Here is a 17,044-nt window from a genome sequence, read left to right on the forward strand (position 1 = left end):
GACACTCCCTTCCTAGGAGCAGAGCCTCAGTCTCCACTTTGGGAAACTACAGGTGATCTCGTGTGGGGAAAGTAGGGTGAATGGCTCCCATTCCTTCCGTGGGAATTTAACTCATTCTGAGACCCTCAGAAAATTATCTTTGTGTAAACCCTTCTCCAGTCTTTATCTCCCATCCTATCCAGCCTCAATAACTGTGTGGGAAATGGGTATAATCGATGGACTCTTTGCACCAAGTCCCAGGTGCACATTTTCTCTTATCGGCCACATCACAAAATGGAGCGAGAAAAAGAAACCACAGCGAACAAAGGGAGGAAAAAACAACAGCCTCATTTCTACACCCACCCCCACTTCTCCCTCCCTCCCTCCTTCGGTGGGGACACGAGCCACACCCCAGTTCAGGCTAGGGTCTGCAAGTCCCCCAACCGGCTGTTAAACTCGCGAGTTTCACTTCCTGCCAGCCCCGCAGTTAGGGCAGGATGTTTGGGGGTGGAAAGAAGTACAAGAGGAGGGGCCGTAGACTCGAGCTAGGACAGGCCCGGAGGGGAACTGTCGTAGGTCTCCTGAGTTTCCCTTTTACAAACACTGAACTGAAAGGGTAACCCCAGCCTGGGGAGACCATGCCAGGCGTAGTTGCCAAAGAGCTCCTGAGCCCTACTAGTTTTTCTAGTTCCCCCCCCCCCCCCCCGTCTCAAGCACAAAGGCAATTACGGAAGCGGGTGTGTGTGTGTGGAAGGAGAGGAGGAGAGAGGAAAGTTTAGGAGGGAGAGGATTGGGGGAAGGAGTGCATACGTTTTAATAGTTGAAAATTAAATGCAAAACACTATTCGAGTGGATCTCTTGCTCCACGGTTGTTTTAGCGGGCAGCCGAAGATCGATGGGAAGAGGAAGCGGCTGATTTGTTAGGTTGGGGCCTTTCATAGTGGGGTTTCTAAGTCACGGAAAGCCTATTCGGTTTGGGGGAAAAAAGGGCTTCCGAGCGATTGAGTCCCAGCCCGAACGCCTTTCGTCCTCCCCCGGCAGGGAGGATTCTTGGGCATTAGCCTTAGCCAAAGCAGGATAAAGCAGAAACAATTTCCGTGGCAAAGCGGTACATACATGTCAGCAATCTGCAGACAATGAGGGGTGGGCTGGGGTGGGGCGGGATGAGCGAAGGACAGGGAAAAACGGAGCCCGGGAGAGAGAAGCCAGTAGCCCGGCGCCTCCCAGCCTCCGGGGGAGCAAGTTCAGACGGAAAGGAGCCGAGGGAACAACGCGGTTGAGGGCGGGAAGATTTGCAGTTGGTAAAAGGGGAGGGGAGAAGGGCAGAAATGGGGAGTGCAGGAAAGGCTGTAGGGTCAAGCCCAGCCCCTCCGATCACGCCCCTCCCTCCTTCCCTCAGTCTCTTTCTTCTAGCACCCTCGGGGTAGGGCCGTGGACCGAAAGGTGGGAAGGTTTGGCAGAGAAAGAAACTGAGGCGGGAAGGGGAGGGTTGGGGGCGGGGAGGAGAGGCCTACGCCGGAAGGGAGAGTAGAGGTCAAGGAGCCCGCCCCTCCGGTGAGATTAATCCAAGGTCACCAGGGGAAGGAGGAGCAGAGTCAGGATTTGAACCAAGATCTTCGGCCTCGGCCGAGCCGGGGGAGCTCGTGGCAGGGGCCTTGCGCGGGGCCCCGGAGCTAAAGGCCAGCCGCGAGGATCTCGGCACCCCGGCCTTCTCCTCCCCGGAGAAACGGCCTCAGGCCTCTTGTTTCATTCATTCTACAGACTGATCGAGCTCTGTCTCTGTGGAGCGCGCACGCCGACTGCTCGGGCCTGCAGCGTCTCCCTTCCTTCGGCTTTTGCGGGGCCGTCCGACCAGGGATGTCGTCCAGCTGCCAGCCCGTTCCCGAAGACGAGCTGAAAGGTACGGTCCCTTCTTTGTAACCTCCCCCTCCCCCCCGCTTCGTTTCCTCGGCCCTCTCGTAGCCCCGGGCATGAAATCCAAGGACGCTCTGTCTCTTTAAGACGAAAATGGCAGCTCGCGACAAGCCCCGACTCCACTTCCGGTGGAGAAGGGGGCGGGTCTTGGGGGGGGTGTCCCTCACGCCGGAAGTGGTTCTCGTTTCCAAGATGGCGACTCCCTATGTAACTGACGAGACCGGCGGTGAGTGCGGGCGGTGCAGTGTCTCCTCTCCCCGGGCTTCTGGGGGTGGGGGTAGAGGTGGAGGGCGGACTTGGAAGGGACCTGCGCCCCGCCCATCCCGGGGCCCCTCCCCTGTTCCCGCCCCCCCGGACCGCCTACCCCATTCATTCGCTCCTTCGGGGCTGCACCTGCGCCCCCTTCCGGTCCTGTGGCGCTGGGGTCCCACTGCTTCCGGTCACCCAAACTCTAGGCTAGGGTCTCCGCTGGCCAGGGTTAGTCCCCGAGCCTCCGCCGACCCCTGGGAGTATCCACTTTGACCCCGCCAGCCCGCGGAGCTCTGTTCTTGTCCCTTCCAATTCCTGCCCCCCGCCCCCTCAAGCTTCAATTCCCCCCTTCCCCCCTTAGGGGCGAAGGATCGGGAAGAACTCTTCCCCTCCTGACTCCCTTTACCGACTCTGAGCTTTTTCTTCGGAGACCCAATCGCCAGTTTCAGCATCTCCTCTACCTTCCCGGGGAAACTGTCAGCCTGGGCAGGGAAGGGACCGGTCAAGTCAATAAGCACTTAACTAAGTTCGCACTGTGTGCCTGGCGCTATGCTAAGAGCAGAACACAAGTGTCCCGGGACTGGGCCTGGTAACCAAACGACTAACGTCAGCCCTCCTCGGCTTTCCCGCTCACTGCGTTGTGGAAAAGAATTGCGCGAAGGCCTGCGGGGGGCAGGCAGCAACAGCCTGGTGCTCAGATGAGGTCCTGGGAAAAGGCAGAGAGGGAAAGTGTACCGCTCACCCATTCTGCCCAAGGACTCCAGGGAAACAGTTCTAGTCTAGTTATCAAAACAAATATATAGAAACTATGTGTAGAGTACTTGTCGTGTATATGTTGTTTCCATGTAGAGCCAACATTGTATAAGTCATGAATCACATTGGATACATTATAAAGTTCTCTAACCTTAACTGAACTTCCGTTGTTGTCATCTTTGACTCCCTGCAGTAACTATTCCAAACTTTCTTGTAAAGCCTTCAACCCCAGATGTCTATCATCTTTGTCGGTGTATAGCCTCCATTCCTCCTATACTGAGACTGTGAAAGCTGTCATCCTCTTAGAATTTCACCTATCTTTTTCTCCTTTGCTGTAGTCTCAGCATGGCTAACCCCCTGATACCATTCCTTTCTGTCTCCTTTGGGAACTTCCCTATTATTTTCTCTTGCTCTCTCCTTATATGACTATATCTTGATACAAAATATCCCCAGGTTTTCTTGTTGTTTAAAGAATGTGCCTTTTGTTCTGTCAATCCCTCACACTATTTCCTATTTCTCTGTTCCCTCTTTTAGCTAAAGTATAAGAATGAGTAGTCCCTCCTGGATGCTTCCACTTATCGCTTCCCATTCACTCCTCAGCTTCTTTCAGTCTATGTTCCAACCCCATCATTCCATTAAAACTGTCCAGTGTTTTGTTTTTTTTTCATCATTAAATTCAGTGGTATTTTTTCCATTTTCCTCCTTGACCTTTCTGCTATATTCACCACTTTGTAATTTACCTCTCCTTCTAGATGCTGTTATATCGCTTAGCTTCATTGATACTGTTCTGTTGGGGTCCTCTTACTCTCTCTTTTGTCCTTTTCTCTATTCTTGGCTGATTCATCTCTACCTATTCCCTAAGAATGTCCTAGGTTCCTTTAAAACTGAACTCAACATCTCCCATCAAATTTGTCCTTCTCCCAGACTTTCTGATTTCTGAAGATGCCACTTCCCTGGATCCTTGACAACCCCACTTTAAGACCTCTGAATTTCCTTGATGTTTTTGCCTCTCTTCCATTCCCAAGGTCCAGGCAGTTGCCCATTTCTGTAGGTTCTTCATCTCTCCTCTGTCCCATTTTCATCCCTTGTATTGCCATTACCCTGATTCATTTCTTCATCACTTTTTCCCTCCTGAAGTTCTTTGTAATAATCTGAATGGTTTCCTTACATTCTTCTAATTTCTCCTTTCACTAGCCCATCCTTCCTGGCTGTTGTCAAAATAAGTTTCTTAAATCACAAATTTGACTTTATCTCTTTTTTACTCAAAAAATCTTGTGACCTCCCTATTGCCTTTGAGATTAAATACAGATTCCTCTTCTGTTTGCTTGCCATTCCATGTCCTCTACAATCTTCTCCAATCTATATTTTCAGCCTTATTTTACCTTATTCCCTTTTATGCCCCGTGAAGCTGAATTATGACCAGTTTATCTCCATGATTTACACAAACCCTCCACCATTCTTAAAAAGCACTGCTTCTTCATTTCTTCTCTGAATCCTCTCTTCAAGATTCAGCTCAGATATTACCTTTAAAGAAGCTTTGGATCGAGCCTCTTCTCTCTACTACCCCCCCTTCTCCCAGCTAGTGTTACTTCTGTTTTCATTTTAAAACACTTGATTGGATCTCTTCCCACATCACAACTCACCTTTTATTATAGGTAGGGGTGGGGCTATAGGATCCCCCTTATTTATATTATTTAAAGTATCTTTGTATATATTATATCCTTCCTACTTCTAACACAATAGAATGGAAACTTCTTAAGGAACAGTTGCATATAAATCTTTGTATCCTCAGAGTCTAGCATAATTCCTTGGTTATAACATGCTTAAAACATCTGCTACATGCAATTGAATTGTATGTTGTGTGCTTATATGAAGCATCCATACTATGTCTTTAAGATGTTCCAAATGTGCTTCTTTTCTTGCAGCACAGTAATCCTTTTATTCTCTTATTGTTTCCCTATTTCATTCTCCACAACAGCTTTTCCAAAATGTTTCCTCTCTTAAGCTGGCATAGAGGTATCTCCACCTTCGAATTCCTGGCATATGACTTGGGTTGATGCTACCCAGAAAAGACCTAGGCCCTTAGCTGTCCGTTACCACACTTAAAAACTCGATAGGGTCTTCCCCTGTTCTCTCCTTTCCTCCTGGTTCAACCTTACCAAGGTTGATTTTTGATTCCATATATTTCTCATGTCTGTTTGAAAACATTGCTCTAACAAGCATCCTTCCTCCCTCTCCCTCTCTTGTATCTCATGCATCTTTGCCTGACCTCTAGTCACTTACCTATAAATGTCATCCAATCCTTAAAAACAAACCCTTATTTGGCCTTTATTTCCTTGAAGGTACCATCTAGTAAGCTCTCCTTGAAATTTAAAAAATTTTTGAAATCTGTATTTGATAGTTCCACTCTCACCATCTGGGTATTAACTCCTTATATAGTTTGTCTTGCTCACCCAATAACTGCTGAAATTGCTCTCTAAAAGTCATCAGTTATTACTAAATACAACACCCTTTTCTCAGTCTTCATCTTCCTTGATCTCTTCAGCATCAGAAAGTATTTGGGTCTTTTTTATGACTGATACATTATTTTTTTTGGTCACATTTTCTGATATGCTGTCTCCCATTGTGAACCTTCATAATAAAAGCAACACATTAAGATTTGCTGACAAGCAACTTCATCAGCTGACATTGTATAAGACATTCAGCACCTATAGTCTCCCATCTGTTTACCTAGAAACATCCTTTATTAATGCTTTCTCCTCTTTTTTGTTTCCATAACATTGTACCCTCCAAGTTCTTAGGGTTTGGACTATCACTTGTTGCATATATTGTGTGGATTCCTTTTGCAAATAGGACTAGATATGTGTTTGACTAGATAACCATGAAAGCCCCTTCCTATTCTCAAATTATATAATCCTCTTTCTGGTCAATTCCTTCTGTTTACTTTACTGGTGGTTCTCCCTCTTAACTCCACAAGGCTCAAGTTCTTGGTTCCCAAAGTTGTTGATGCTTCCCCTGAATGACTTTATTTTGAATTTACTAATCTACATACATGTTGTTCCCCACACAAGCCTCTCTACCCATCCCATCCCACCGGGTGAATGGGAAACTATCTGAGACACTGGAAATAAGTAAGTACAAGGACTTGGATTCAAATCCTGCCTGTTTAATCTCTTTGCCCAATGTCAAGTCATCTAACCTTTGCCTTTATTTTTGCTCATCTCTAAAATGAGGGAGTTCAAATAGACAGCCTCTGAGGTCTGTTGCAGCTTTACTTCTAGGATCTTTTAATCCCAAAATCTCAGCCTAAATTGGAGGGTAGGAGCTGTCTTGGTCTTCGTGTAGCCTCTGTGCCCAGCATAGAGCCAGGCACACAATAGGTACTCAATGAATGCTGTGAGGTTGACTTTAAACTAATACTGTCCAAAGCTCCAATATCTTTTCTTACTATACCCAGTTCTTGGATAACGTCATTTGTCCTTATCATTTTGGATACCACCTCTAAGCAAATCTACTTTTGTAGTCCTGAGCTTACTCCCAAGCTCCAGATCTATTAATGAACATTTTTACTGAAATGTCTATGGATGACTCAGACTTGACATATCCATATTTGAAGTAATCATCTTCCTAGTAGTTCTCAGAATCTCTGAGAGGGAAGAACTCAGAGGTCCAGTCCATATTGAATTATGAGTGTCTTCCATACATTCCCTACAAATAATCCTGCCAGCCCCTACTTGAAGATATCCCCAAGGCAGATCCTCCTCCCTTTGTATGTATTTCATTAAAATTTTATTGATGTTTTTTATAGCACATTTTCCTATGCATCTTTACCCTATCCTATGCCAAGCTTGCTCTTTTGTAACAAAGAGAGCAGTTAAAAACTGACAATATAGCAACTGTATATGACTGGTAACATTCTATACCCATAGTGCCCCATTTCTTGACATTTCTTTTCTCTGGTTACCACATCAATCCTCTTGTCTATTGAGGCAGCTTTTTTCACTTTTGTACAGTTCTAATTGTTAAATCTTTTTTTTTCCCCTTAATTGAGACATCCTCTTCTCACCTCTTTAAAAGTTTTCATCCATTTTTCCTAGTCTGTCCTTTTGGAAATCAAGCAGAATAAATTTAAACCCATGTGATGACCCTTCAAATACTTGAAGGACCTGTGTTCTATTTTTCTACTGTTCTTCCTATCATTGACTCCTCCCTTTCTCTCACTTTCCCCCGCTATATCTACCCAGTGTCAAAATCATCTGCATTCTGCCTCTCCAAGAATCCATCACATTCACCCCCTTTTTTCCATTTCCATTGCTGCCCTTATGCCCAAGTTTTCATTTGTTCTCAGCTGCACTATTGGGATAACTTTCTAATTAGTCTCACTGATAGTCTTTATTCCTTCTAATCTAAGTCTAATCATAATAATTCCTGTATACTTAGAATCATTAAAGTGATGATTACTGTGCTCTGATTCTAAGAAAGGGAGTATGTGATTAGGCAGTTCAGGGATGGGAAGTTGGGTCCATCCTACCCTTCTAGCAGTCACTTGTCATGAGGTTTCTCTTCAACAGTCATATGTATCTTTGGCCCTCAATTCTCTATTTCTTTCTCAACACACATGCACATCCTTTTTGGGTTATGCAAGCTTTCCAACATATTCTTCACTACCCTTACTTCCAGGAATTGGTCTTTCAGGACCAGACCTAATCTGGACTTTGTTACTTAATAGTAACATCTGAGCTGTTGCCTTTCGAAAAATTCAGCCTGTCTTTCCTAGGCTACTTTTCCCCTTCCCCCAAGTGACCTAGAATTATGGAAGATTCCCCTAGGAGAGGGCAGTGATTGATTGGGAAGAGTTCCACTTACCCCCTTTTCATTTGGGTGGGACAGAGTGAGTTGCAAGGGATGAGCAGGTATGGATGGGTTCCAATAGATCTTAGATCACATTACATGATCTTTCCCCCCAAAACCCATCCCTCTTCCCAGTTTTCCTCTTTTTATGAAGGATACCACTATATTTCTAGCTACCCAGGTACAAAACTTAGATATAATCTATAATGCCTTGATTTTCATCAAGCCGGTCGTTGCCATATTTTACCGTTTACATTCCCACTATTCCTCTGGTATTTCTTCTCTTTTTTCTACAATCACTAAACCACCATCCTAGTTTAGGGGACTTTTTGTCATTATGTCTGCCCTATTAAAATAATCTCAGAATTTGTGCACAGTTCCAAAATGATAGCTCAACATGTCACTTCCCGATTCAATAAACTCCTTAGTGACTAGGAGCAACTATTATTTTAGCTTTATTTTGTCCTATTTTTTGTGTAAATCTTATAATTTTTATAATTAACATAGGAATATTATATCATTTGTAAGTAAGCAAACATTGGGAGTACATGCTCAAACATTTCTGCTGATAGAATACACAGTCAAGGATTAGAAGCCACTGCTGTGTATCACTTTAGGTGTTAGAGTGAAGTGTTAAGGAGATAAAGTGTTAAGGCTGGAGTCAAGAAGACTTGAGCCCAAATCTTGCTCCAGACCCCGACTAGCTGTAAATTGCCTAAGTTTACTCACTATGAAATGGGGTGACAATAGCACTTATCTCATAGGGTTATATGGTTTAAATGAAATTATAAAGTGCTTTGCAAGCCATTAGGTCCTATATAATGTTAATTATCATTAACAATCTTTTGTTACAGTATTCATCTTTTCAAAACTAGTGATTTCCACAGCTTTAGCCAGTTGAAGGTCCTCCATGGACCTTCTCTCCATGAGCTGGACCCAGGACCTTTCTTGTACATGCCTTAACCATGTAGCTATATTTCAGCCAAGAAACATAGTTCAAGGACATGTACCATGCTTGCTCATGTTATTCCTTTTGACTGGATCATCCATCTCTAGTTTTTAAAATTCATCCTGTTATCAGATCCTGCTTATGTGATGCTTTTTCCCTAAAGATCTTCTTGGTTGATCAGTTAGGGAATGATTTTCTCCTTCTTTTGAACTCTCACAGCATTTTTATACATCTCTTAAAAAGTTATTTGTGTGTATACCTTATGTTTCCTATTTAATTGAATACCATGAACTTCTTGACAATACATTATATATACTTATGTCATTCATTTGCCTTATATAACACGTATATAAGACACAATAGTGCTCAATTAAAGAGGACTTTTTTTTGGAGTGATTCAATGTATGTCTTGTCTCTTCAAGTAAAACAGGCTTTTAAAGAAAAAGGACAGTATGTTTTACTTTGCTCATAGTGTTTGCCACATAAATACTTGCAGAAGAATGTGATGTGAGAAGTGACATGCTAAAATTTGCATTTAAGTGAGGGAAATTGATAGAATTTTATTCTTTTATCTTAAAAAAAGTTTTATTGATATTGTTTTAAAAAATAATTTTGATAATAGTTATCATCCAATAAACTTGTTTCCCATCATTGTAACAAAGAAATGATTAGACAGATGAATCAGCTGATTTAGCTAACAAAGCAGTCTGTATCCATAGTTTTACTTCCTCTCCATGGAGAGAAGAACAAACTATGTTTTAGTTTAGTTTCTTCTCTTAAGTGCCTCTAAATACTATACGTTGTGCTAAAGCCTGAGGATACAGGGAAAGGTAAAAGACATTTCCTGCTTACAGTTATCTGGAAACACCACCATTCATTGATTGCATTAACTCAGATTTCTGATGGCTTATAGGATTGTTTTCATTTATATTATTTTAGTGATTGTGTATGTATATTCTATAGATTCTTCTTTCCCTGCTCTGCTTAAATTGATACAAATTTTTTTCATGATTCTCCATATTCCTCATACTTATTTATTTTTATTGTACAGTAATATTTTACATTCATTTATCACAACTTGTTCATTTGTTCTCCATTTTGTTTCTAGGTTGTTGGAATTACAAAAAATATGCCTATGACTATTTTGGTATAGATAGGACATTTCTTTGTTAATGTCATTGACTTTATTAGACATATGCTCAGTAGTGGAATCACTAGGTCATAAATAATTTAGTATTACTATGTGAAGAATTTAGTAATTTAAAAAAAAATTCTGAACTATTTTCTTGATCAATTTGCCTATTTTCTGACTCCCTTTGAGCTATTGAGGAATGCCTTAATCATACAAATTAGTATTAATTCCCCATATATCTTGAATATTTGATTTTTATTAGAGATATTTGATGCTAAGAATTTTTTCTCCACTCTATATATTTTTTCTAGCTACATTTTGTTTATTCAAAAGCCTTTAATTTTTCTATAACAATTGTCTTTTGTTTTTTCTGATCACTTCTATTTTTAAGATGATGTGACATTTTACATTTAAATTGCTATCTATTTGATCATTATTATGACACATGGTGCAAGATAGCATGAATGGCCTGAACCTGTCTTCCTCTTCAACTTTCTAGTATTCCAAGAACTTCTTATCAAATGAAGAGTCCCTTCCCCAGTGTAATTGTTAGATGACTAGCATATGTTTGGTACTGGTTAAAAAAAATAGAAAAATAGATCAATTAAATAGCGTTAATAAATGGTACCTAAAAGAAAATGGAATACAGTTAAATAAATTCAAAGATTTAATTCTCTTTTGGTCGCTATTATCTGGAGATTGTCTTCATAACTTGATATATTCTATTCCAGGGAAATATATTGCTTCAACCCAGCGACCGGACGGGACCTGGAGGAAGCAACGGAAAGTGAAAGAAGGTTACGTGCCTCAGGAGGAAGTTCCTGTGTATGTGGTTGGCTGGAAGTGGGGAGGGAGACAGGGTGGTAATTTATCCCAGGAGAGTCAGGGTAGTGTGTATGTGCTGAGGCATTTTTCTCTTTAAGTTACCAAAGGATGTAACCTTAGATAGGGTATAGGGTATGAGAGTAGGAGTAGATGAGGGAGCAGAAGCTTCTTACTGATCTTACCTGTCAGAGTAAGAATTCCCATAATGCTTGGTTATTACTATCACCAGTGTGCTAGGTAGTTTTATAGCTCGTGTCCCAAGACCTTACTAACCCCTCTGCAAGTGTGTAACTTACAGTACACTGAGAATAGGGCAGTGGGGGGAAGCTTGTTTCCCTAGGGGCAGAGATGAGAAGTAGTCAGATAGTGTGGAGAGAATGTCAGACTTGGGATGTAGGGAAACTGAAGACATGTTGACAGCCTTTGTTCCTCTCAGGTATGAAAACAAGTATGTAAAGTTCTTCAAGAGTAAACCAGAACTACCTCCTGGGCTGAGCCTTGAGGCTGGGGTCCCAACCCCACCCCGTCTAGACAGTGGTGAGCCAGGCCTTTCTAAGACTGCCAAACGCAACCTGAAACGCAAGGAGAAGAGGCGGCAGCAGCAAGGGAAGGGGGCAGTAGAGACCTTGAGCCGGACTCTGGATAAAGTGTCATTGAAGGAACCAGCGCAGCTGCCAAGTGTGCCCCCTGCTCCCCGTGCCACCCCTGCAACAAACCCTGACAAACCTGACACACTTTCCGCCACTGAGAAAGCCAAGAAGATAAAGAATTTGAAGAAAAAACTTCGTCAGATAGTGGAGCTGCAGCAGCGGATCCAGAGTGGGGAGATCAGTCATCCCAGCAGAGAACAATTAGAAAAACTGGCGAGGAGGGGGACCTTAGAAGAAGAGTTGGAGGACTTGGAGTTAGGCTTATGAGGCTCCTCATGGACTGGGAATGTGGACTGTAGGACAAACCATGATGTTCCCTCTGAGGGGCCTGGGGACCGTGGTGGTGGCAGCAATGGCAGCAGCCAGGAGGGACGTGTCCTGCTCTCTGCCCTCTTATTCTTGCCCCGCTGTCTCTGGCCCAGCCTTTCCTTCCAGAGCCTCGCCTCTCCATTAATCCTCACCTTGAGCCCTTACTTTTCGGACTCTACCCTTCCCTTTCCCTGTGTCTGGAATCTCAGTGACTGTCCCAGGTACCACTCTTCCTGGCTTGGGGTTTTTCTTTTTTTTTTTTTATCTGGGGGGCGTGGGTAGGATGGGTCAGGTTCTCAGGAAGGGCTGAACTCTTAGGGTGGGGATGGGGACTACAAACTCTTGGATTTCTTTGGTTTCTGTTTAGTGTTTTGGGGTAACTTCCATTCTACCCCATTCCTTTTTTCCTTTTTTTTTTTTTTTTTTTTTTTTAAGAATAAGATAATAAATCCCAAGTAGAGATGTCTGACTGTGACTCCTTTCTTTTGCGATAACAAGAAGGTTGTTAGGGATGCCTTGTTTCCTACACACAAGCTTGATTAAGCCCATATCTCCCCTCTACTTGTCTTCTTGGCAGATAGCAATTTTCCATCACCATTGGTTTGTGAAGACTGAGCATATAAGAATCACTTAGTTTTATAATATTGGTGTAATTTTAGATTTAGAAGAGATTATAGAAGTCATCTAGTCCTAACTATCTGAATCATGAATTCCCTTCATAAGTGTCTCTCCCTATTGTTTAATGGAAAGATACCAGAAGACATTTCTCCTCATCCTCATACTGAGTGGGTGATTTTTCCTGGTTTGATTTCCAATTGTCTTTGACACAACCCCTGGTCATGACAACTAGTAAGGGATTGCTTCATCCTTTCAAATTGTCAACTCTTTAGCACAGGGCCAGGGCACATTTATGTCCTTATGGAACTAAGATTTTCATTCTGGCTTCATGGACAGTGCTTCAGTTCATTAGACCAAGGAATTTTCCAATCACTTCTGTTACCTAAGTATATGTTATTTTACAAAATGAGTACAAGGTAATTTTTGGAGGAAAGGCCCAGGGGGGATCAGGAAAGTCTATACATCACTGGATCTTGACCTGAGTTCAAGCAAAAAGGGTTAACAAGGCCATGCAAAGTGCCCAGAAATGAGAGATAGAATATTATGTGAAGAGCAGCAAGAAGACCAATTTGGCTGGGCTGAAGAATATGTGAAAGGGAGGCTGGAGCCAGATTGTGAAGGACTTTAATTGCCTAACAGAGGAGGTTTGTATTCTATCCTGGAGGTAATTAGGAATCCATAGGAGGATACTGAGCAGGGGAGACCTAGACAAACAGATCAGATAAGGGATGGATAAGATCCAGTTGTCTTTAATATTTTTGTGGGAGAAATTGGCCCCTAAATGAAGGGAAACTTTTGAGAATAAAATACTGAAGACAAATTGTAATAATTCGTATTAGAAAGAAAATGGGAACTGCCTAAATGGAGCTAAGCTATGGAGGGAACTCAGCTCATTGAGATTTTTTTTTGAAATATAGAGCATTTCAACATAAAAGTGGTTGAGGGACATTAAACAGTTCCTCCAAAAAAGAATTTCATTATAAACAGTTATATTAGAGATTGTTCCAAATCACTAATAAGAATGCAAATCCAAATATTTCTGAGGTTTTATATCACATGTACCAAATTAGTAAAGATGACAAAAGATAGAAATAATCAATGGAATGAAAACACTGAAACACTAGGTAGACGGAGCTATGAATTAACTATTCTGGAAAGCAATTAAGAATTATGCTATGAAGAATGATTTTAAATAATGTCCATATTTTTGACTTATGGATCCCACTGCTTCACATAGATCCCAAGGTGGGTCATAGATAGAAAGTTCCCATGCCAAAATAATGAGAGTATTTTTGTGGCAGGGTGTAGACACTGAAAGCTATGTAATGAGGGATGGTTAAATAAATTGTATGGAAATATATATTATCATATCATGAGAAAAGAACCATAAGGGATCCAGAGAAGCATAGAAAGGCTTGTGACAAATAGCTTTAAAATGCTGAGAAAATGTACTTTTATCTCCTTTGCCGACTTTGGGGATAGGCAGGGGGACAGCTACTTTGGAATGTTGTATGTGTTATTAGATCTGTTGATTGTGGATGATTTAGCTGTGTTTTTTTTTTTCCATTAAAAATTCTTATAAGGAATGATTCAAGGGCAAAAGAGGGATATGGGGGGAAATCTAGTCAATGTAAAAACATCTCAATAGGAAAAAAAATTTAAAAGAGAAAAGATGGAAAGAATTAAGAGTAGCATTGTTCTGTAAGAAGAGTTTTATGAATTAGAGACATGAATAAGCCTAGTTTGATGATGAATACTCAAAACTGAAAAGGGCTTTGTTTTTTTATTAGAGGCAAAATAATGGTCAAAGGACTGCTATACAGAGGGGATTGGATAGTGGTAATAGGTTATGAAAAGGCTGAGGTACTCAACTCTTACTCTGCTTCTTATTTCTCTTCCAAGGAAAATGATTTTAGGATTGGAAAAGACAGGACAAAATTGATTAGCAGGGAATGGAGACTCAAGATAAATGAGACAGCATCTATCTGCCCTCCAGGCCTAGATGAACTCTATCCAACGATACTGAAAGAAGGGGAAGATGTGATTGCTGAGCCACTAAGCCACTATTGATCACTGACATATTAGGAAGACCAGGAGAGGTGCTACAGTACTGAAGAAGGGAAAATATCGTGACTTTCAAAAAAAGAAGAGGGTGGATTCTACAAACTGTAATCCATCAAACTTGACTTCTGTTCCTAGCAAAATTCTATCTTAACATTCATTTTTAAAGATTTTGAGTTCTAAATTCTCTCCCTCTAGCCCTTCCTCCACCCATTGAGAAGGCAAGCAATATATCAAGTATACATGTGAAGTTATGCAAGACATTTCCATGTTAGCCATGTTGCACAAAAAAAAAAAAAAAAAAAAAAAAGAGCAAGAAAAAGTAAGTGGAAAAAAAGTATGCTTTGATCTGCATTCAGAGTTCATCACTTCTCTTTCTGGAGGTGGAAAGCATTTTTCATCATGAGTCCTTTGGAATTATATCAGATGATTGTATTGATTAGAGAAGCTAAATTCTTTACAATTGATCTTCATTATGGTATTGTTGTTAATGTGTGCAATGTTCTCTTGGTTCTACTCACTTCACTTTGTGTCATTTCATATAAGTCTTCGCAGGTTTTTCTAAAACTCCTGCTTATCATTTCTTACAGCACAGTAGTATTCCATCACAATCATATACAATGACTTGTTCACCCATTCCCTAATTGATAGACATACCCTTAATTTCTAATTCTTAGTCACCACAGAAAAGAGTTGCTTTAAATATTTTGTGTGTGTGTGTGTGTGTGTGTGTGTGTGTGTGTGTATGTGTGTGTAAACACATATATACAGAAAGAAAGAGATCCTTTTTCTCTGATCTTTTTGGGATACAGACCTGGTAGTGGTATTGCTGGATCAGAAGGTAGTCCTTTTTTTTAGTCCTTTTAGTTCCAAATTCTTTTCCAGAACTGTTGGACCAGTTCACTGCTCTACCAAAAGTGCATTAGTATATCTATTTTCCCACATCCCCCCAGCATTGTCATTTTCCTTTTCCATCATGTTACCTACTTTTTTGGGTTTGAAATGGTACCTCAGAATGAATTTAACTTGCATTTTTCTAGTCAGTAGTGATTTAGAACATTTTTTTCATGTGACCATAGGTAGCTTTGATTTCTTCTAAAAATTGTCTATTCATATTCTTCAACTATTTATCAATTGGAGAATGACTCTTATTTTTATAAATTTTATTTAATTCCTAATATATTCGAAAAAAATGAGGCCTCCCAGTTTCCTGTTTTCTTTCTAATATTAGTTGCATTAATTTTATTTTGTGCAAAAGCTTTTTGATTTCATGTAATCAAAATTAGCTATTTCATTTCCTGTAACCCTCTCTATCTCTTATTTGGTTATAAACTCTTCCCTTATCCATAGATATGACAAGTAAATTTTTCTGTGCTTTCCTAATTTGCTTATGATATCACCTGTTATGTCCAAATCATTTATCCGTTTTGACCTTATCTTGGTATGTTATATAAGAAGTTAGTCTATTCCTATTTTCTGCCAGACTTCTTTTACCCCATAAGTTTTTACCCCAAAAGCTTAGATCTTCAGATTTATCAAACTATAGATTGTTATGTTCATTTTCTACTGTGTATTGTGTACCTAATCTATTCCACTGTCTTAATACTCTATTTCTTAGCCAATTGCCAAATTCTTTGAGATTTTTTAAAGAAATAGCTTCTACTCATTTAAAGGGGGAAATAGTGATAATTAAAAGCTAATGTGGCTTCAGTAAGAACAGGCCTTCCTAAAACTAAGCTAATTTCCTTTTTTTTTTTTTGCTGAGGCAGTTGAGGTTAAGTGACTTGCCCAGGGTCACACAGCTAGGAAGTATTAAGTGTCTGTGGTTGGATTTGAACTTAGGTCCTCTTGACTTCAGGGCCAGCATTCTATCCACTGTGTCATCTAGCTGCCCCAGTTAATTTTCTTGGCAAAATAACTGGACTAAGAATTAGATTATGGAAATTCAGGCAAAGTATATATACTTCAATTTGAGCAAAATGAGAAGATTCAGTCTAGATTATAGTACCTGTTACAGGTGGAATTGTAACTAGTTGAATAACAGGACACAAGAAAGAGCTGTTGGAGGGAGGTTACCAGGATTTTATCCTAGTGATTAGCCATATGATCTTCAACAGTTTTATTGGTGATCTAGATGCAGCATTGTATAGAGGAAGGAGAGCCAGATTTGGATTTAAGGACCTGAATTTAAATCTTAGCTTTTACTATGAAACCTCAAGCAAATCGCTTTTCTTGGGCCCTACTATCCTCACTATGAAATGAGGGGATTGGAAGAGATGACTTTGAAGGGCCCTTTGAGCTCCCAATCTCTAACCTAAGATCCTAAACAAAGCTATAGGATATGTGTTTGTCCAATTTGTGGATGACAAAAAAGCTAGCTGGGATGGGAAATGTGGTCTAGCAGTTTTGGATTGGAATTGAATGAGATCATTCAACATTTAAGAGAAAGAAGCTTAATAATATCATGGATAGGATATTCCAACAAGGTCAGAGGAATTACTCAGTTAAATTCAGAACACTATCTCCATATAGGAAAGACCTGATCTCAAGAATGTTGAATCAGAAGAGTGCTTTGTTGGGGACAGAGATCAGATGTTTTCTTTCTTTAAAAAATTTTTTTTAATTGTTTTATTTTTTCTGGTTATACATGTATACTAACTTTTAAAATATACATTTCTTTATGAATTATATTGGGAGAGAAAAATCAGAACAAAAGGGAAAAGCCATGAGAGGAGGAAAAAAAACAACAGAAAA

General features: G+C 40.8%; 1 protein-coding gene across 6 annotated transcripts; it reads left to right on the forward strand.

Moving 5' to 3' along the window:
- The first annotated feature begins 727 nt into the window (after nt 1-727).
- Nucleotides 728-14,511, forward strand: PYM1 (PYM homolog 1, exon junction complex associated factor). 6 transcript variants are annotated; one of them, XR_001121221.3, is made up of 5 exons: nt 1,338-1,422; nt 1,741-1,879; nt 10,559-10,652; nt 11,089-11,832; nt 14,132-14,511. XR_001121221.3 is itself a non-coding variant. In XM_012551457.3 (4 exons), exons 2-4 carry the CDS (start codon nt 1,837-1,839, stop codon nt 11,567-11,569), a joined length of 618 nt encoding a protein of 205 aa, XP_012406911.1. In that variant the 5' UTR covers nt 728-903; nt 1,741-1,836; the 3' UTR covers nt 11,570-12,042. The 6 variants fall into 6 exon arrangements, 5 of the variants coding, with proteins under 5 accessions (XP_012406911.1, XP_023361054.1, XP_012406909.1 ...); XM_012551457.3 differs by lacking the exons at nt 1,338-1,422; nt 14,132-14,511 and adding an exon at nt 728-903 and having other exon boundaries at nt 11,089-12,042; XM_023505286.2 differs by lacking the exons at nt 1,338-1,422; nt 14,132-14,511 and adding an exon at nt 1,202-1,280 and having other exon boundaries at nt 11,089-12,042.
- Nucleotides 14,512-17,044: the final 2,533 nt, after the last annotated feature.

The sequence above is a fragment of the Sarcophilus harrisii genome, chromosome 5, assembly GCF_902635505.1.
Source record: "Sarcophilus harrisii chromosome 5, mSarHar1.11, whole genome shotgun sequence".
Taxonomy (NCBI): Eukaryota; Metazoa; Chordata; class Mammalia; order Dasyuromorphia; family Dasyuridae; genus Sarcophilus; species Sarcophilus harrisii.